Source organism: Salarias fasciatus, chromosome 10, assembly GCF_902148845.1.
Source record: "Salarias fasciatus chromosome 10, fSalaFa1.1, whole genome shotgun sequence".
Classification (NCBI taxonomy): Eukaryota; Metazoa; Chordata; class Actinopteri; order Blenniiformes; family Blenniidae; genus Salarias; species Salarias fasciatus.
Genome location: NC_043754.1, coordinates 10,436,473 through 10,455,577, shown reverse-complemented (window position 1 = coordinate 10,455,577; position 19,105 = coordinate 10,436,473). Strand labels below are relative to the sequence as shown.

At 42.3% G+C, this 19,105-nt stretch overlaps 3 protein-coding genes and 1 long non-coding RNA gene across 4 annotated transcripts; 2 read left to right on the top strand and 2 right to left on the bottom strand.

The window, feature by feature from the left end:
- Positions 1–1,225: 1,225 nt before the first annotated feature.
- Positions 1,226–3,189, top strand: LOC115395139 (transmembrane 4 L6 family member 1-like). Its single transcript, XM_030100534.1, has 5 exons — positions 1,226–1,460; positions 1,607–1,672; positions 2,340–2,476; positions 2,572–2,761; positions 2,829–3,189. Exons 1-5 carry the CDS (start codon positions 1,284–1,286, stop codon positions 2,835–2,837), a joined length of 579 nt encoding a protein of 192 aa, XP_029956394.1. The 5' UTR covers positions 1,226–1,283; the 3' UTR covers positions 2,838–3,189.
- LOC115395141 (uncharacterized) lies at positions 2,788–19,101 on the bottom strand. The gene is made up of 3 exons (XR_003932247.1): positions 18,696–19,101; positions 3,787–3,790; positions 2,788–2,797 (listed from the first exon to the last, which is right to left on the bottom strand). It is a non-coding gene; the product is annotated as an uncharacterized LOC115395141 (long non-coding RNA).
- Positions 4,810–7,526, top strand: tm4sf21a (transmembrane 4 L six family member 21a). The gene is made up of 5 exons (XM_030100535.1): positions 4,810–5,126; positions 5,457–5,522; positions 6,616–6,749; positions 6,829–7,015; positions 7,241–7,526. The coding sequence occupies exons 1-5, from the start codon at positions 4,950–4,952 to the stop codon at positions 7,247–7,249; spliced, it is 573 nt and encodes a 190-aa protein (XP_029956395.1). The 5' UTR covers positions 4,810–4,949; the 3' UTR covers positions 7,250–7,526.
- Positions 7,065–12,009, bottom strand: slc25a15b (solute carrier family 25 member 15b). The gene is made up of 7 exons (XM_030100533.1): positions 11,732–12,009; positions 10,747–10,836; positions 10,159–10,417; positions 9,921–10,058; positions 9,566–9,741; positions 9,299–9,457; positions 7,065–9,107 (listed from the first exon to the last, which is right to left on the bottom strand). Exons 2-7 carry the CDS (start codon positions 10,799–10,801, stop codon positions 8,986–8,988), a joined length of 909 nt encoding a protein of 302 aa, XP_029956393.1. The 5' UTR covers positions 10,802–10,836; positions 11,732–12,009; the 3' UTR covers positions 7,065–8,985.
- Positions 19,102–19,105: the final 4 nt, after the last annotated feature.

Sequence of the window (19,105 nt, the reverse complement as noted above, 5' to 3'; positions counted from 1 at the left end):
GAGCTGAACGTCGAACCTTTGAGATAAGAGTCTCAGGCCTAAATTAAACCAAATACTCTTTCTGTTAATTATTTAAAGAAGCCATTATTACAGGTATTGATTATAATCTATCCAAAAAGTTCATGAACTTAAACAGTCTGAGTAAATGATAATAGTAGTAATTCTTGATTGAATGATAATATTATTTGGATCCGTCCAGGAAAAATAAAACATTTAAGTCAGTTAGTTGCAGTTTTAGTTGTTACCTCAATTTTACAGCCTAACATTGTTCTCATCACACTCGGTAAACAATACATTCAGATAATCTGGATTCTTTTTTAATCTAAAATAATTAATAGTCTCTCTCTCTTTCATTATGGTTTGACCTTCTCACTCTGCAGATCAATTTCCATGTAGATTACATGTGTGATCACAGTCCGGCCCTCATGATCAGTAGATCATAGATCAATATACAGTTACAGTGATGGCATCAAATGGCGTGTGGACAGGAAGTGGGACATGCTTCCAGTTTCAGAAAGATGCAGCGAGAGAAAACAAAGGAACTGGAAATTTGTCAATATTCATACTCTGAATAACAATAGAATGATCACGTTCATAAATGAAGTAATTTGATTATTACAACAGTTGCACAATGTTAAAAATAAAGCTTGAACACCTTGGTCACACATCTCATCCTTCCTTTATGAAAGTGTGAAAGTGAACAAAGAGAGAGAGTGAGAAGTCTGTGGGTTCAGGGTCAGAGGGAAAAGTTGAACAATGTTTCTGGTATCGCAGTAGATAATCAGCAGGTCTGTCAACAGACTTGACAGTGAGTATAATCTGTGCGGCCTGCAGGCTTTATATTTTGTAGATGTGAGAGAAGAAAATAAAAAGCTAATGGACTGATTGAAGTACCATGTTGAAACATTTAAATTGCAGTTGACCATATTTGATAATTTCTGTCTTTTTTCCTTTTAAATTCAAAATATCAGTTCATTAAAGTTGTGCTGGACACTGAGATGGGTAAATGGAAATAATATCTACTTCATATTTTTCATAATAAGAAACACTAATACCTATTTTTGCCATATTCAGTGATATACATTATAGAATTAATACAAGTTTAGACTTAGAGAGCATGTATAGATACAGACGTGACAGACACTCTGCCGCCAGAGCAAAATGCATTAGTCATTTCTGGTCGGGTTTAGGTGGAACTTCTTCTCTGAAAACAGGAAGACTCTGAGCTAAACGTCTCCAAAGAAGCGAGACTGCAGCAGTTTGTTGATCCTCGGCCTGAAGACATGTGTACAGGAAAATGCTCCCGCTGCGTCGCCGTCTCTCTGTACCCGCTGGTGCTTCTCTCCATCATCTGCAACATCGTCCTGTTCTTTCCCGGCTGGGACGTCAAGTACGCCAGAGAGCATCACCTCACCGCGGAGGTGACCTACATGGGGGGACTCTTCGGCGGGGGGTTTCTGGTGAGACGCTTCTTCTGTTGGTCCCAAAGCTGCTTCTGCAAACTCTTGCTGAAGCTGGGTTGAAACTTAAAAACAAAGTTTCTTAAACGCTGACTCCTGCAATGTCAAACAGTTTGGATCACATTTTATATTGTCATTCCTCACAGGTACTGATCCCAGCACTTTACATCCACTTGACTGGAGAAGGACAATGCTGCGGAAATCGCTTTGGGGTGAGTCGCTCAAGAGTGAATTCAGATCCTCAGGACACAGTTCAACAACTACTAAACCAAATAAACTGCTTATTGGTAAAGAGTCCGTTCAAGAGTCACACAACTTAAAAAAGAGAACCGTGCTGCAACAGCGTCCGGGTGCCTCTGAGATAAGATATCACAAAGTCATCTGGAGTGCCACAGTTCTCCTATTGGTCAGGATGAGAGCAGAAGACTTATTGCAATGTCTTAATGTCTTCAAAACCAATTATATCATGTCAGACACAAAAAAGCAATTTCGATTTATTTCAATTTACCCTTACATCACTGTCTGTACTAGCCTCACAGCCTGTTAGCAGTGTTTGGACATGTGCAGTAAAAACTGTGCACTCTCCTCCTCACACCTGACGGTGCAGTATTACCTGCTACACCTGCACCGGCACCAAGTGAAACTCCTGACTCAGGCCATAATACTTAAAACAATTCCACTGAAAACAGACTGGACTGTCACTTACAATCATAAAATGTGAGCCTTAGGTGTGAATGATTCATCTATAACTTCACAGATCTCTTTGGAGATTGTTGTCGCTGATAGAAAAATAAAATAGAGCCTGATATCATGATGTGCTTCATATCTGAAAGTGCAATCAGAATTGTTTGACCTTTAAATGTCATTTCACTTTGCCAGATGTTCTTTTCCATCGCCGCTGCCGCGGTGGGTGTGTTGGGGGCCGGCTACAGTTTCGTCGTGGCCATCCTTGGCTTGACTAACGGGCCCCTATGCAAAACCGATGAGGACGGATGGACGAGGCCTTTCCTGAACAGGTGCCATGCAGGAGCAGCTCTCTCCTGATGATTATACTCGTTAACAGAAGCAGTAAAACGTTCTTATCACTCACGATTCCTCCTCCATCGTGCAGTTACAACTCCACCTACCTGACCAACCACACCTCGTGGGCTGCCTGCACAGAGCCCAGCAGGGTGGTGCAGTTCAACACCGGGCTCTTCCTGACGCTGCTTGCAGCCAGCAGCCTGCAGGGGGCGCTCTGCGCCATTCAGATGATCAACGGCCTCGCCGGATGCTTGTGTGGTGTCTGCAGCAACGAAAAGGTGAAATGAAGTCTGCACTTTGCAGTCTGAAAATATCTCAACATCACTTTTTTGTTTTGTTTTTCAGGAGACATAAGTTCTCGGTCATGAGAAGCCTTCTGATTCTCTCCTGCTTTCTGCATAAAAAGTGCTTTCAAACTCCTGATGTTGAGCTGAGAAGCTGAAAACATGAATGCATAAACTGCTCCAGTATTTTTCCTCACTGCACAAACAATATTTGAATAAATGCATGCTAAAAATTTGATGTGAAATAAACTCACGTAAAAAAGAACTGTTATTGGGTTTGATTTTCAACACTCTTCAAGCAACTGAACAACATAAATCCACTGGAATGTTATGCTTCTGAAAATGACTGTATGTCAGTTTAATACTGTTTCGCTTATCTGGTGACACTTTAAATCTTCACATCTTCTCCTTCTTCAATTAATTCAATTAAATTAACATCGTTTTAGAATGATCCCAGTGTTCTCAGTTTGTTTGATTGTGTTTTCACCTTGTTACGAACAAATACCAGACGGAAATGTGATTGTGAGAGCCCAGTGAGCGTTTACCAGGGAAAAGTGAAGCTGGAGTTTCCTGGAAAAATCAGCTCTGAAAAACAGATTGGAAAGTGCTGCAGACTCGACCAGGCCGGCCACAGCAAATGCCACCAGCATGAGGGTGTGTAATTACATGAAACTGCATGAGTTGGTCTTTACACCACACATGCCTGTGGCTCCACCGAAATGCTGCTGGACGCTGCGACTTCCAGACTCTCCAGAGCTCGGGGGGGAAAAGACGCATATTTCTAACACGATAACGATCCAAAGAAGCCTGAAGGAGAACCGTCGACATGAATAATCATATTCGTTTCAGTAGCAACGGCTGCCATGGGAGGGACCTGCGCAACAAGAATTCGGGTCCCGCTGTGTCTTGCCCAAAGACACTCAGAAGGGGAGTCGAGTTGTCAACATCTGGAAGACAACCTGCTCTACCAGCTGCACCACAGACAGAAAAAAAGACTTGAATTTCTTCAGAACTTTGACTTTTCTTCCAACTGTCAGATATTAGTTTTAATTATTAACTTTTTAACTTACAAAACCGCTGGGAGATTTACTGAAAATGCACAGGACTTCACTAGCAGATTGAAAGTGAGGTTGTCTCTTCCCCCAAAACACAATTCAGCACAAATTCAATTACACATCTGAATTTACTAAGCAGAGAAAACAAAAAGTAGTCCTAAGTAAACAGATGTAATCCTTGACTTTCCATGAACCTCACATCAGGTGAGGGAGGAAACAGGTTCCTCGTCAGAACCGTTCCCACGATGAGTCACTCTGCCGCGCCCTCGGCGTTCCTTAGAGACGTGCCATGGTCTGGGAATCACATCCTTTTCTGACTTTTTTTGCATTTTGCTGCACAAAAAAGTATTTTCCACACTGACGGGATGGAACGGCCTCTGCATTGAATGGCTCACCAGAGGAACAGAGGAATGCTGGGGGATTGGTCTGTGTCGCAGGCCCGCGAGGGGACCAGGCGTCAGTGTTTTGGATGAAATGTCAGTGACACACTGTTCTCTCTCTGCGTTTCGAGCTCTGCTGGCGGTCCAAAGTCCAGTGGTCAGGCGATCGAGTGGTCACACTGTATCGCCGGGATACTGTGAGTCACAGACACACACCCTGTCTCCCACTCAGCACCGTGAGGGAGAACCTAATGTTATAAAGCAACACAAAAACAACTGATACAATACACCACATCAAGAGGCAAGAAGTGAGCATTAGTGGAAAGTCTTGACTAGTCTAACAGCAGAGTGTCCAACTCAGACAGCCTAAATTAAATCGCGTCTTTAAGCGAAAAGCATGTGCATCTCCACATTGCCTCCAATTAACTCAACAGAACGAGTGTTGTCTTTCCAAGAATGAGAAGAATGAGGCACGTCTACCTCAGCCTCTGCAGCCTATCCCGACCTCTGTTTGCTTATGTTATCGGCTCGTCATCACTCCTCCCACATGAAATCTCTGACTGTTTAGTTTTCGTTCCCATAGCAAAAAAAAAAAAAAAAAAAAAACCCTCTCTTTGGTTTAGTAGGAAGTGCAGCCTCCCTTTCAGAACAGAAAAAACGGCGGTGTGGTGAACTTCGCTGAGCCCCGGCTTTGGCAGACACTTCCTAGTGTTCTCTCTCTCTCTCTCTCTCTCTCTCTCCGGCAACATGTGTACTGGGAAATGCTCGAGCTGCATCGCCTCCACTTTATACCCGCTGGCGGTTATATCCATCATCTGTAACATTGTGCTCTTCTTCCCTGATGGGGACGTCAAGTATGCCCAGGATGGACACATCACGGAGGAGGTGAAATACATGGGCGGCCTGGTCGGGGGAGGCATACTGGTGAGTTTTCTCCTCTCTGATCTTGAAGGGTGGGTCTCTGGACTAAGAGAAGCTGTAAATACCAGCCTGAAAACCTCCGTAAAGCTTTGGGAAAACACTCACTATCTGAACACAAAAGCTTTGGTTGTTTAACCAACATAAAAGTTCCACTTCACCTGCATTAAGCGTTTGTTTTGTTCTTGTATGTCACTCATATGAGAGACATACCTACAGCTCACTGAAGCAGCCCTCCCATGTGTTTGGCTCATTCTCTCTTCATTTGATTTCTGCAGTGTTACCCAAACTTTCTATATTTTGTTTAGAATGACGTGGTTGTGCGTTCTGCCGTAGGTTCTGCTGCCGGCCCTGTACATCCACCTGACAGGAAAGCAGGGATGCTGTGGAAACCGCTGTGGGGTGAGCGCAACAAAACGCTTCCGCCGGTCGATCGGAGAGAAGGACGGGGTTCAGAGTCAATGATCAACAGCGAAGACTATCTGCTCACCTTGTAAAAAATGTCAATGTTTATGGCGACGGGACACAACGAACCAACACAGGAACATTTTTGCCCCAACTACTGCAATTGTTAAAGATAAATACCCTGCATGCATCTGTAAACCTCGTCCAGTGCACGCCAACAATTCACATAGATAAGACGAATGAGAACTCAGAGAAGGAGTTTCTGACGCTCAGATGCGTCATTCGCTTCAGAAAAGAGGAACATTCTTCATTCATGAAGGCCAATCAGGCGCTTCAGACACAAGCATTCAGCTGATTATGAGTGAACTCTCACCCCTGCTGGTAAATGAGTCATTTATTAATTCAATAACAGTACGATTATAGATATAATCCTTTTAGCAGGGTTTTTTTTAAGTGCAAGAGGGCATCCATAGAAAATAGAAAGTAAAACTGTTCTTATTTGCATGTAACCTGCAGCTGTTGACACTGTAATACTAATAGAATTAGTCTGTAATTGGACTTCCCTTCAGTCGTCTCAGAGCTCTTTACACTGTGAGTCACTCCAAGCCTCCCACACACACTTCACTGGAAGCTATTTGGGGTCCATTGTCTTGTTCCGCGGAACTTTGGCAGATTGACAGTGTGAGATGGATGATTGAACTTTCAACCTCACAGTTTGGTGACTTGACCTACCAACTGCATCGAAATTAGACAACAACGGCTCAGTAAAACCAGGGGAAGAAGACGCCCCGACTTCAAACCATTTCTAGAACAACGAGAGTGACTAACGGAATTATTTCTAATCTTGTTTGTGTGTTGAAAATGACATAAAACAGTCCCACACTTTCCAATCCTCATTTAATTTAAAACGGTAAGCAACATTTCTTCCGTATCGTTCGGCTCAGCCTGCTGAAGTACAGTGCAGCAAAGAGCGATAAGGGGAAATGAACTATTAAAATCCTTATTTGGACATCGCATAAAACATCGATCGCACCACCTCTTTATCAGCAGGAAGATAAATGGCTAATCTCTGTTCGATTATCCCCTGCAGATGCTGCTGTCCATTCTGTTTGCTGCAGTGGGTGTGGCCGGCGCTCTGTACAGCCTGATCGTGGCAGCAGTGGCCTTGAAAAACGGCCCCCTGTGCAAAGTGCTGCTGGTGTGGACCACGCCTTTCAAAGACAGGTGAGGCAAAGGAAGCCAGTGCACCCATGAGGTGAAAACTCCTGGTTATTCAACAAACACACCCCCTCCGTGCGTACAGAGACAGCAGCTACCTGAACGACAAAACGTGGTGGCCGACGTGCACGGCGCCCAACAACATCGTGGAGTTCCACATCGGGCTGTTCGCCACCCTGCTGGCCGTCAGCGGCCTGCAGGTCATCCTGTGCGCCACTCAGATGATCAACGGCCTCTTTGGATGTCTGTGCGGGACGTGCAACAAGAAGGAGGTGAGACGAAACAAAAGCAGCTTATAGAGGTTCAGAGGTCTGCAGCAGTCACACCCTCAGTTTATTATTTTGATTTTATGACATTAACTTTACATTTAATCCTTTAACATCTTTCATATCTGATTTGTAGGCATCATTTCTCGTCATTCATTCCAGCCTGAACATGCGTCTCAGCTCAGTGTCCTGACCTCACCTTTGTTTGTTTTGGGTGTTTTTCCCTTTCAGGTCCTGTGAGTTTCTGAGGTATACAGCGCTCCCTGCTGGAAGACTGAGGATACTGTTTCTGTCCACTTTAAATTTACCAAACATTTTTATACCTTTTTTTTTTTTTACCATCACAGTAATCACAAAAGCTCTAGAAAGACAGATTATTTTATAACTGTTGCCAAGTAGATTTTCAGTTTTAAACACAGCAGCTGGATTTGTACTTTGTATAATTGTAATATTTTTTTTTTGTGTTTTAGTCAATGTCACTGCGTCTGTAAAAAAATAAAGTCCAGACTCAAGCTGTCATTGATCAACATTTTTATTCCTGATAATATCACTACGGGATCGATATCTATATAAATTGTTAGCGTTTGTCTGAGAAAAAAGAACATGATCGTAGTTCTAGATGATCAAAAATCACGGGCACGTGGAATTATGCAAATGGCGGTTGACATTTGCTCATTGAAAATAACAAAAGTGGCAAAAAAACTCAGTGATTTAAAAGGCAAATGCTGGGCCGAGAGAGAAGAGCACAGCAGGAGTGGAATATAAAATGGAAATAAAAACACGTCTGTATAATGAGAGAAAAAAAAAACAGAGTGTCTCAAATCAAAAAAGACTCGCTGGTCGAGTCTGACATTTCCTTTAAATACTACAAAGACTTCAGCCTTTTGAAAACTAAAGCTGTTCGAGGTGATAAAACAGCAAATGCTTAAGCCCGTTTTTTGGCAGAAATACGGGTTTTGTTATTGTATAACAAACACATGACCCAGAACCAAGGTGCAGTAATTACAACACAAGGCATCACTTTATGCAGTGTCAATGATTTCCCAAAATAACTTCAGTGGGCCATCAAAAACCCTCACGACTGGCTGCGGAAAAGAAACGTGTGAGGATAAAACTTTTATGAGGTAGACAAGATGTGAAATTGTCTTTACAGTTCCTCATTTAGAGCAGGAGTGTCAAACACGTGGCTTGTGGGCCAGCCTGAGGTCCGCTGAGGCCTGCTGGCTGAAAACTTCAGTTTTCCAATAACAGTAAACTGTTAACCATAATGCTGGATAGTACTTATATTATTAAAATAATAATGAAAAAAGTTAGTTGTTCAGGCCTTGTAAAGACATATTAGAATTAATGCTGGCATTTATTAGAATTCACTTCTTCACACTAAACACTGAGTGTTATTAAATGTAAATGTTATTATTCAGTCGTATCACTAGATTGATTCCTTTCAGATAAATTCGGCTGTATTTTGGCCTCTAAAATAAAATTGACCCACATGTCTAAGGCTGCGTACACACACACCACGTTTCAAGTGAAAATGCATCATTTTTACGTTTTTGGTGCGGTTTTCATGCGAGGTCACTATAGTGTGATGTTTTTATTTAATAGAAACCACCGATGGTATGTATGCATGCAGCGAAAAGTACGCTGCAAACACTGACGCCCACAACGCAATGGAAGTTTCCCATTTTCACTTGAAACCGTTGTTGTGTCACGGCGCCTTGGAGTCTTTTTCTAAACGCTGCGATACCAATATCTTTTCCTCACGTTACGGGTTCCAGGCAAGACATTTTTTTGGGAGTGTTGAAACAAAAAACAGAATCCCAAAAAAAACAAAAAGCAATGTTTGTGGCAGTTTCAGTCGAGTTTTTAAACAAGGCAGGAGTTGGCGAGGCCAAATCCTACGTATGAGGTTATACGGCTGTAACACTACTCTCATTTTACTGTGCCTTCCGTTCGTGTTGTGTGTGAAAAATAGCTTAATCATCAAACTGCTTCATCATGAGCTTCCGGCTGACTTCGTAACCCAGGAAGAGCGCTCCGTTAGCAGGGAAAGTGCGGACCATGGTGGGGGTGAGTCCCGAATAAAGTGCCCGAGTGCCTAAACACAAAACACAAAAGGAAAAAGAAAACATACATCTGTTTTATTCTTTATTATTTTAGGTTCCAAATCAAGAAAATCAAAAACGCATGTAGTATTTCATGGCTTTTTCATTTTTTTAATGATTGCGATTGAAGTGCAAAAAGAAAAAGCACCCCTCTGTAGCCCCGCCCACCACCCTTCTTTCCTACCTTCAGTACGAGCGATGGTCATGAAGGTTTTGAAAAACCCCGCCTGTCTGCCCGTCATAGACATGACCTGGATCCGAGATTTGACGCAATCCATGGGATAGACCACCAGCCACAAGCAGGCGCCCCCGAAGCCGCCGCTGAACACGATCGCAGCAACGCCTTCAGCACACGTGGAAAAGATCACAATTAATCAAACACCACTGCGTTCGATTCCCCTTTGTATGACTACTACACCGTCAGGGGAGTGTGTGGAATATTTTCCCGTACCGATGTCATCCTTGTCACATTTCATGTAATCTGAGAACGCCGTGCGGCAGAGCTCGTAGGCACCGAAGAAGCAGAAGTAACCAGGCACTTCTCTGGCGATGGTGGTGGTCAGGCCCTGGAAGAAGCCCTGCGGACCCTCGTTCCTCATGATGGACTTCACCACCGACCAAACGGTGCTTCGGACAGAGAAGGGACCGAGCGGTTCGAACACCACATGATAGAAACAAAATAAAATAATGCAAACATCTTTAGCTTAATGCAGGTGAGATAGTTCACATCACATTCAATCCGTGCAGCATTCAGCTGCTATATTTGTTGTTAAGTGAAATTATATATTGTATCAAACCTGACTCACTTGTGGCTCTTTGCGATCTTTCCCGACGCCTCCATTTCATACATGGCTTGCAGTCGACACTTGACGAGCTCAGTGGGACAGAGAACCAGCGAGGAGAAGATGGACGCCACCGAGCCGGCGCAGGCCTTCTGCATGTCACTAACAGGAAAGGGAAGGTCAATCAGGCAGCTTGTGCATCCTCAGTATTGGCTTTGTGTCAACAGGGGGAGCGGCCGGGCTCGCGTCTCCCCCGCCGTACCTGAGCACGGCCTCGCTGTGCAGGCCGGCCGAGATGCGGATGACCTGCTGGCAGAAGCCGTAGCTCATGAAGAGCACCGAGTTCTCCGCGATGTTGGCCATCAGAGCCGGCGTGGTGCCCTGGTAGAGCCCGCGCAGGCCCACCTGCCGGTACGTGGACACGACGCAGTGGATGAAACCTCGGTACATCTTGGGGAAGGTCTGCATCTTGACCTTGGCCGTGTCCAGCGGCTGCCCGCTGAAGACGCAGGCGGCTCCTCCTGGGAGGACGACAGCGGCACAACCGTCAGCGGCAGGAAGGATCGAACACAAACACACACACCAGGAACATCAAACATTGCTCAGAGCAAAGCTACAAGCTGTTAAAACAGATAAAAATCATTGAGAGCTTTGCAAGTGATTGCGCCTCAACGAGCAATATAAACAGAAGCACAAAGAAATGAGTTGGAAAAACACGAGAGTCATCACAAAATCCTGCCCTGTCAGACACACACGGTGAGCTGACCGGCGGAGCAGAAACCGCCCTGAACGCTCAACAGAAATGAAGCCGTTCTGTATGTTTGAAGATTTTAATAGACATTGTAATTACCGACTGCTCCAGCGGAGAGATCGATGATGGCCTGAACCACCGGGTGTGGAGCCATGCTCAACAGAACAAAGTTGTCCTTCACTCAGCAACCTGGTTATGCAAACAAATAAACTGCATGTCTTATTAAGGGATTGTTTTTACTGTAAATACATAAAATATATAATCCATCATTAGTGAGTTTTACACTGACAAGTCTGTAATTTACTATAGAAAGAGAAATGGAAGAAGCAGCTGGGATATAAAGGTCAAAACAATCAAGCCTGTCCTTATATGTGACAGCTGTTATTTAAAGCTTAAGCTCAGGGTTTGGGGCAAATTTACTGATGTTTACTACAAAGCAAGGGGATAAGAAACTGAAAATCATAACTGTCAGACAACACAAATGTCAAGTGTGCAAAAGGATAGCAAAGTATTTGTGATAAGTAGCATTGTGATTTCTGATCTCTAGACTAAAAGGTAATGGCTTTTTTACACTTATCTCAATATTGCACAATTGTTTCTCCCACTGCTGAACCATAAAGAGCAGGATTTCTTCACTCAGATACTGGAGTGACTCTTCACTGCAGATATGCTTCCATGTAGGTGTTTTTTAAAGACACAGAGCTGTATGTCTTTATAGTCTGTCACTGTCAGCTGTCTCACTTGTAATTTTGAATTAAAAGCTTATTTAATAGTCTTTCTTTTGCTAAAATGTGCAACAGCTTTCTGTTTTTACATCAGCTGCAGCTGTCTGGCGCCCCCCAGAGGACACTCCCAGCTTAACCGTCCTGCTGAATGTTGTTTTAAGGTTAACGTCAGAAAACAAAGTGTTGCTCTTTGATAATAGCATCTTTCTCTTTCTTTAAAAAAATATGACAGTAGAAAATTATCAGAAATAAAAGCGTGTTTAGTTTTCGGAGGTGACACTCAAAGTCACAGCTATCCAACAATGTCGCAACAAGCTGACCTCGTGAGGTAAACACACCGTAAACAACCCGGTACGAACCTTCACGAGACAACGGGCCTCCGCACAGAAACAACCCGGAGGAGCGCTCGCGGCAGCTAGCATGGTCCGGACAGCATGTTAGCCTCACGGCAGCGGAGCACACATGCAGGGTTTATCTCGATGCTATCTGGTCAGCGGCAGCGGCAGCGACAGCTCTCTGGACTCATTGATCTGTGAATCCATCAGCCATCAGGGAAAACCACGGTCCGGAGGAGAAGCCGCGACAGAGGAGGAGATACAGAGGTACCACTCCGACCTGGATTCTGTGGCCCTCGCGCAACGCGCGCTCAATGTGACTATTTTGAGTCAAAGGCGGAGTGCTTGGGGCACACAGCGACACGTGACAGCACTGAAGTACAGTCGTACACATATGTTAGGGTGTGAGTGCTCTTCTTGTTTAACGAGCTGTGTGAGGAAGCAGCAGCCGCATGGCAACAGGACAGCATCCGGTTCAGTTTCTTCTGTGCCTCAGAGAATGAACTCTCATCCGAGTGAAGAGAGACACTAGCCCCCTCTAGTGTTCTGCTTTTTCATTGCACAATTTGTTTCACACAAGTCGCAAATGATGAAGAATTTGAACTCCGTTACCTCCTAACCACCACTGGTCCAGACCTAGATAGACACTATAAACACAGTAAATATTTACAATTTCCAATATTGCTTAGTCAGTATCTTAAAGATAAGTCGTGTTGTGGGGTTTTATCATTTCAAATTCTTATTGTCGTCTTTCTTTCTTTCTTTCTATTTTTTTTTTTTTTTTTTTTTTTTTTTGCTTTGCGCGCTCGTCCAGTGTGGAGCTGCTCTGATACTGGAATATTTCCATGCAAGCATGTATTTCAGCTTCACAGATTTACAGTGAGTTACAGTGAAAGGACCTGAGAACCTGATGGCAACATGTGTTCATAATGAACCTGCAGAAGGTGAGGAAAGCAATAGTGATCAAGTTGCACCAACAGTGACTGATTACCAAGACGTAACATGCAACATGTTGAGTAACATGCAAAGTCTGCACAGGAAGGCCCCTGAAGAAAAGGGAAGATAAGAGTAGAGGTGATTATTTGTGTTATTCCAGGGTTGATTCCATTAATGATAGTTAATGATTTTACTATTTTCCTGTGAAGACCAGTGTTAATATTGACCTAACTTAAGATTGGCTTGAACAGGTTAAAGGTTGAGTTTAACTTTGGATCAAGGCTTAAATATCTTATCACATAAGATACTGTGTGATCTGATCATGGAAGTAGACACTTACAAAATATATTTTTCAAAGATGCATCAAACATATTCCAAACATTTCTAAAATGTTAAGGTTTGATTTTCTTAAAATTGCCTGCAGCAACTTTTATTAATACAAGGTCCTTTCAGATCAATTTAAATATCAGGTCAAATATATTTGATTACAGTTATTGCACTGGTTCCAACAGGGTCATGGATCCTCTAAAATAAAGTGGCCAGCAAAGATTAAATGGTCTTTGTCCCTTCACATTTAATACATTAGATTCTCCATGATGACATTTTCAAGCTGCTGAATTTGAGAATGTATCAGTTAACTACATCTATCCTTTTGTTTTGTTTTTTTTGATAAGTGGTTATCAAAGGGTGGGTCTGGGTTCTGTCTTTTGATCATGGTTCAAACAAACTAGAAAAAAAACAATGCCTTAGCAGCTTCAAATAACTTTTTTTCAAATCGAATTTTGAAGGTTAAGATTTCTAAGAAATGCTTCGCGAGCATTTGATTCTTGAAAACTGGGGGTTGTTGTATGGTTGAAGCTGTGATGGGAGTGTTATTGTTCTCTTTGTAGTATTTCTAATAATTTCCTGGTCTTCACCCTCATATATTGGTGATTTCACGTGGAATTTTGCTGGTAAAATATGATAGTTGTTATTTACCTCTGAACTTAAATGCTGCCAAAATACCATCTGTTTCAGCAGAGTAGGCTGGGATTAAATAAACATACCCCCTGTCAGCGGGCTTATCCTCTAAAACTCAGACTTCTGATGGCTTACAGCAGTCTAGACTCACTTCGCTGTACGATGAGGTCTGTTCTGACTTTTATCACAATCAAATCAAAAGAAAACACAGGGGTTTTTTTTTTTTTCATATCACTTTGCCTTTTATCAAAAACAAAAGAAAAACATTGACGTTGTCTACATCACAGACAAGAATCATCAATATTCTGTTTTAAACAATTTTGCCATGAACAGGATGTCCTCCCCATGCCCGCCCCTCCCCCGGAGCAAACTCCTCTATACACAGTATAACTTTACATACCTCTAGTTCCTGTTCAGCCTTTTTACATTTTACATCATTATCAAAGTAGTATCAATAACTTTAAAATACATACAATGCTCTTTTCATTGTAATTATAATTGCTATCCTGATTGTACATACAGTATCATTTCCCACACCTAGATTCTCTTGAGCACTTTGCGTGGCCCATTTTTCAACAGCGTGCGGTTAAAACGGATCCAACCACACAAGTCTTCCATCACTCTGATCGCCGATCGAAGCGCTTTCGCAACACCGCCGCTTGTGATAAGAATGGAAACGCCGACCGGCGTCGTTTTGGATGTGCAATGTTGATGTGTTCTCCTGAAACCGTTCTCAGACTCTCCGAGGGGCTTTGCTACCAACTGTTACATCTGCCTGGACTCCAGATTATGAGGTGCAGTCAGAGAATCTCCGTAATCCCCCAATTAGAATAAGGAATAACAAGGAGATTAGAAAAGATCGATTCAGCAAAAAGAGTAACACAATTTATAAAAATGGAACCATTTGTATGGATTCATTAAAGTTCTCACTGGTAGAAGAAGATGAATAAGTGCTTACTCGTTACACATTTTTAACCTTTTTTTTTTTTTTTAAACGCACAGGCTTAAAAACGGGCCGATAAGTGCCGTATAGGATTGTAAAAACAGACTGTTTTAAAGTTGAACACTATGTTGGCGTGGTGACAGAGGTCGCTCACCCCTTCGTGGGGTTACAGATCTCAGCTGGGATGCTCAGAAATCACCATTCACACGTAAAACTTTGGCACCGGAGACTTCACAGAAGAAATGTCAGCCGCGTGTCGCCCGCAGCTCTGAGTGAGCGCTAAAGAAAAGTGTGGAAGACTCGACTCTCTGCGTATGTGTGGAGAAAACTTAAGATGAGCAGACACTAGTGATCACAGCCAGGCACTTGTGTCCTTCCAGATGTGGGTTGAGGTGCTGGGTCAGTCAGTGAGGAGTGTCTTGTTGGTAAAAATACGCGCACACTAAAAAGGTCACACATTTGTTTTGTCTATGGAAACAAGCGTGCAAGTGCAGTTAAGCAGCAGATCGTCACAATTGTTTTTGGCCGATGAGCACAGGCCTTGTGAAAAGTAAAAAAAAAAGATTTAAAAAAAAAATCACTCTAAATGTGGGAAAAGCTACCAGAGTCAAAATACACCAAGAAAGCCTTCTTCGCTTGTACCCTGTATACAGACAGCCAGAGCCCGGAAGCAAACACCTTAAGCAGTGGACACTTTTTTTTTTTTTTTTTTTTTTTTTTTTCAGGTTTGCTACCAGTTCGCCCTGATTCAATGTACAGTATCACAAATGTCACAACATTGGCCAAACCTGCCATCAGTGGCTCTGGATACGGTACGCAACCAGTCATAAACGCCAAGTCACATTATAGCCAGAAAAACACTGCTTTTTTAAAAAAAAAAAAAAAACTATAAAACAATAAAAAATAAATCTGAAAACTTTTTTTTTTTTGCCCAGTGACTGTCATGTGAAAAAAAGTGTGTTTTTTTTTTAATCAGATCTTTGAATTGTTCTCAGACGTCATATTTTTGGCGATGTGTTTGACAGCAGCAGAGTGTTGTTAATGTAGTGACTGAGAAGGTGATGAGCGCCGCCTCAGAGTTCAGACCAAATCTAATGCCGAAGAACAGAGAGATGAAAGAGAAGTAGTCCTGCTCACACCAACCGGGAACTCGGTCCGCTCACACTGTGGGGTGTATTGTGTCGCTAAACAGAAAAAAAGAAACAATAACCAGAGGAATAAAGCACAGTAAACAAATGCAAAGTCGGTCAGATGGTTTTCGTCACGCTCAACTGAAGCTGAAACCGGGACTGAGGGAAGACTTACACTACAGTGATGCTCCACTGCCACACAACTCAAAAAGTGTTATCAATTCCATCTTTCTTATGATAACTTCACATTTTCTTTTTTTTCTGAAAGCTGTAAGTAAACTAAAGCCAATAATCAAAAATCATGTTTGGCTCAAAGGTTTATACACTCTGACCACTGTAAGAGATCATGATTCCTGATGTGAAATACTTCTTTAGTTGTTTTCATTTGGCTGATCTGCAACGGGGGGCCGGTATGGACCCTTCCCAGGGTGTGAAACCAGGAACTACCAAAAAAAAAAAAAGAGAGATGAAGAGATAGGTTTTCTTTTTTTTTTTTTTTTTTTCTTCAAAGATTTGGTTTGTTATTTTGTTTTTCGTTCTTTTTGGGCCAAACTGCAGCTTGACAAAGCCATAGAGGAGTGATGGCGGGTTTGTTTGTGTGTGTGTGTGTTTGTTTGTGTGTGTTTGCGTGTGTGTGTGTGTGTGTGTGTGTGTGTGTGTGTGTGTGTGTGTGTGTGTGTGTGCTTACATTGTGGCTGAAGTGTTAGGCACTGCAACAAAATCATATGAGATCATTTCCACGTTGTCTGATAAACACAGTAAGGCAATTTGATCACGGCTGGATGACAGCGAGTTACAAGTGTCCGGTTGGTCTTCTGCAGATCAACATGATGCACAATTTAGACTCAGGAGAGAAACAACACCTTTTTTTTTTTCCATTTTCAAACCCATTTTAAGATTACCTGTGTAAAAACAGCTACAATCAAAAATGAGGCACTTTATAAAAGAGTATATAGATATCTAGGCTATATAGTATTAATCATTATATGTATACTGTATATTTCATATACCATTGTAATGTGTCACTTTATATTAGAATTGTGAATTGTGATGCAAATGAGGAAAACGAACTACAGTATGTACTACAGTTCCTAAAAGACTACTTGAGCACTATAGTACATACTGTAGCATAATATACAGATATAAGAGTAAAGCACAGTTGCCAAGAAGTATTTACACATTGACCCTTTTTTTTGATGAGTTTGTGCCACAAACTGATTCAAAATGCACTAATGTGAATTCCTTTTTGGGTGTTTTTTAATCCAAACTGCTAAAAAGACACTATTATTTATAAAATGCAACAGTCTGGAGGATTTTTAAGCTTTATTTATTTATTTTTTTTCGTCGGACTGATTTAATTTTGATCAAATGTTCCTTTTCTCTCTGGTCTTTGCTGTTCTTCGGCTTGTTTCCACCGCCTCGCAACAGGCCTGGCTGTGTGACTCAGGCATCATGAAATTGATTTGACAGTCATGTGTCAGCCTCGGCTCATATATTGTCATTAAATGGAAATGCGGGGTTGCACGGGGGACAGATTGCAGTACTCAGGAACTGCTCTGTAAATACATAAAGTAAGGCTACCAAAGAAAATCTTTCTCAATGTTTGCTCATTATTATAGGTTACTGCAAACAAATCATGCAGTGCATATGGACTCTATAGACTTCTTCTCTTATCAGGTCCCTACAGCACAACATGCTGAGGACATTAAAACACACACACGATTTATCGTGCTTATGCATGTCTGACTCTAATTTCATTGGGTTGTTTACATGCATAGCAGGGAATTTTTTTTTTTTTGTTAATTGGACCATTTTAAAGTGACGCCTCATACTGTGACTGGTTAATAAACGCTTTGTTGTGTATCAGGGTGGATGGTTCTCTGCAGCATCTCCGTGGCATCAATCACTTTCACGGAACGACTGCTTGAAATCTCTGGATTTTTAGTATTTATGTCCCAAAACTGATGCAGATCTGTTTTTATTGTTTTCCAGGAGCGTTTGTGTAACCGATAGTCTCTTAGGTTTTGGATGCCAAAAATATTTGACGCATTATAATGAAATTATGAGTCCAGCAGCTACTCTACACACTACTGACTTTTAACTGCATCTTTGGTGAAAGAAATGCTTGCCATGGCGGGACATGTTGAGGTAATGCTGTTCTTGCCTGTCTGTGTGGAGTTTGCATGTTCCCCCTTTGCGGATGTATGTTTTTTTGGGGTACGCCAACTTTCCTCTACAATATAGCAACATGCATTTTATGCTAGGTAGTATCTCTAAAGTGTGCATGTGTGGGTGATTGTCTGTGATGGACTGGAGAAGTGTGTTCTGGCTTTCTGGGGTCACCTCCAGTCCCTGTCACTCTTAACTGGATTGAAATGGTTGCATGTATAATACCTAAGCTGGATATTAAGAGAATTTTCAGGATATTTTTAGCCTCTTATGAATCCCACAATGTTTGCATAGGATCTGTTGGATAGTCACAATAATAAAATTCTCCCTTTCTGAAAAACTAAAGCGTAGCTTCATCGCTATCTCACTCACCTAACACACTTTGATTGCCAATTTGATCAATTTTAACCCCATCATAACAAAATAATTAAGTGCATTTTGAAGCTCTTTGGTAGCTTGAGAACTGCGGTCAGTCAGTGTGAACACATTTTTGGTCAACTGTCTTGAAGAAATCAAACATGTGTTTAGGGGCAGGGTGTGCTTGTGTATGAAAACCTCTGCCAGACTGTAGATCCCTTCCCAGATTGAGTCGAAATGACATCTGATGATCGTTTAACTCACATGGACAAAGGACGATTTGGCATAAATTATCATACAAAAACGGAAACCACGGGACTCGATAATTAACACCTCAAATTCAGCAGAGAAAACGTGTCAGTAGCTGCAGCTGCCATTTCCAGCCTTGAGTTACAAGACTTTAGTAGTGTGGCTCATGCACCAATCACAAATGTCTCTTAAAATTAAGATGCACACACATGGAACATTTGCCATGTGTGTGATTCCCTGAAACTTTTATTAAAATATGAGTGTCGTGATAATAATGTTGGAATAATATACATAGAAAGAGCAGGCAGTTCAGCATCGTGACCTCCTGCGGAGTCACATGTTCACAGATCAGACCGTCAGCCTTCATCCACGTGAGGTGAACCCACCATCAAACGTCATTTGTGTTTAAAATGACACCATACCAAAACATACACCAAACCTTTTCCTTACCCTGTGTCTTTGTGTGTGCGCGTGTGTGTATGTGTGTGTGTGTGTGTGTGTGTGTGTGTGTGTTTGGCACACGTTTGGTCGACAGAAAACAGCAGACGCAATGGGGATGAGTTTTCCAGTGTTTCAGTGTTGTTCGGATTCCGGTGTCCAGTTCTGTCGTCTGTCGTGGCAACGGATCGGGCTGCCAACCGTCCCCTGGCCGGC

What these genes read in the sequence shown, in the direction of transcription:
- LOC115395139 (XM_030100534.1), top strand. Translation starts at nt 1,284, where the DNA reads ATGTGTACAGGAAAATGCTCCCGCTGCGTCGCCGTCTCTCTGTACCCG. An exon ending in TCTTCGGCGGGGGGTTTCTG is followed by an intron (nt 1,461 to 1,606) that starts GTGAGACGCTTC and finishes CATTCCTCACAG; the next exon opens with GTACTGATCCCAGCACTTTA. An exon ending in ACGAGGCCTTTCCTGAACAG is followed by an intron (nt 2,477 to 2,571) that starts GTGCCATGCAGG and finishes TCCATCGTGCAG; the next exon opens with TTACAACTCCACCTACCTGA.
- tm4sf21a (XM_030100535.1), top strand. Translation starts at nt 4,950, where the DNA reads ATGTGTACTGGGAAATGCTCGAGCTGCATCGCCTCCACTTTATACCCG. An exon ending in GCTGTGGAAACCGCTGTGGG is followed by an intron (nt 5,523 to 6,615) that starts GTGAGCGCAACA and finishes TATCCCCTGCAG; the next exon opens with ATGCTGCTGTCCATTCTGTT. An exon ending in ACCACGCCTTTCAAAGACAG is followed by an intron (nt 6,750 to 6,828) that starts GTGAGGCAAAGG and finishes CCGTGCGTACAG; the next exon opens with AGACAGCAGCTACCTGAACG.
- slc25a15b (XM_030100533.1), bottom strand. Translation starts at nt 10,801, where the DNA reads ATGGCTCCACACCCGGTGGTTCAGGCCATCATCGATCTCTCCGCTGGA. An exon ending in AAGATCGCAAAGAGCCACAA is followed by an intron (nt 9,742 to 9,920) that starts GTGAGTCAGGTT and finishes CTCTGTCCGAAG; the next exon opens with CACCGTTTGGTCGGTGGTGA. An exon ending in GACCATCGCTCGTACTGAAG is followed by an intron (nt 9,108 to 9,298) that starts GTAGGAAAGAAG and finishes TTTTGTGTTTAG; the next exon opens with GCACTCGGGCACTTTATTCG.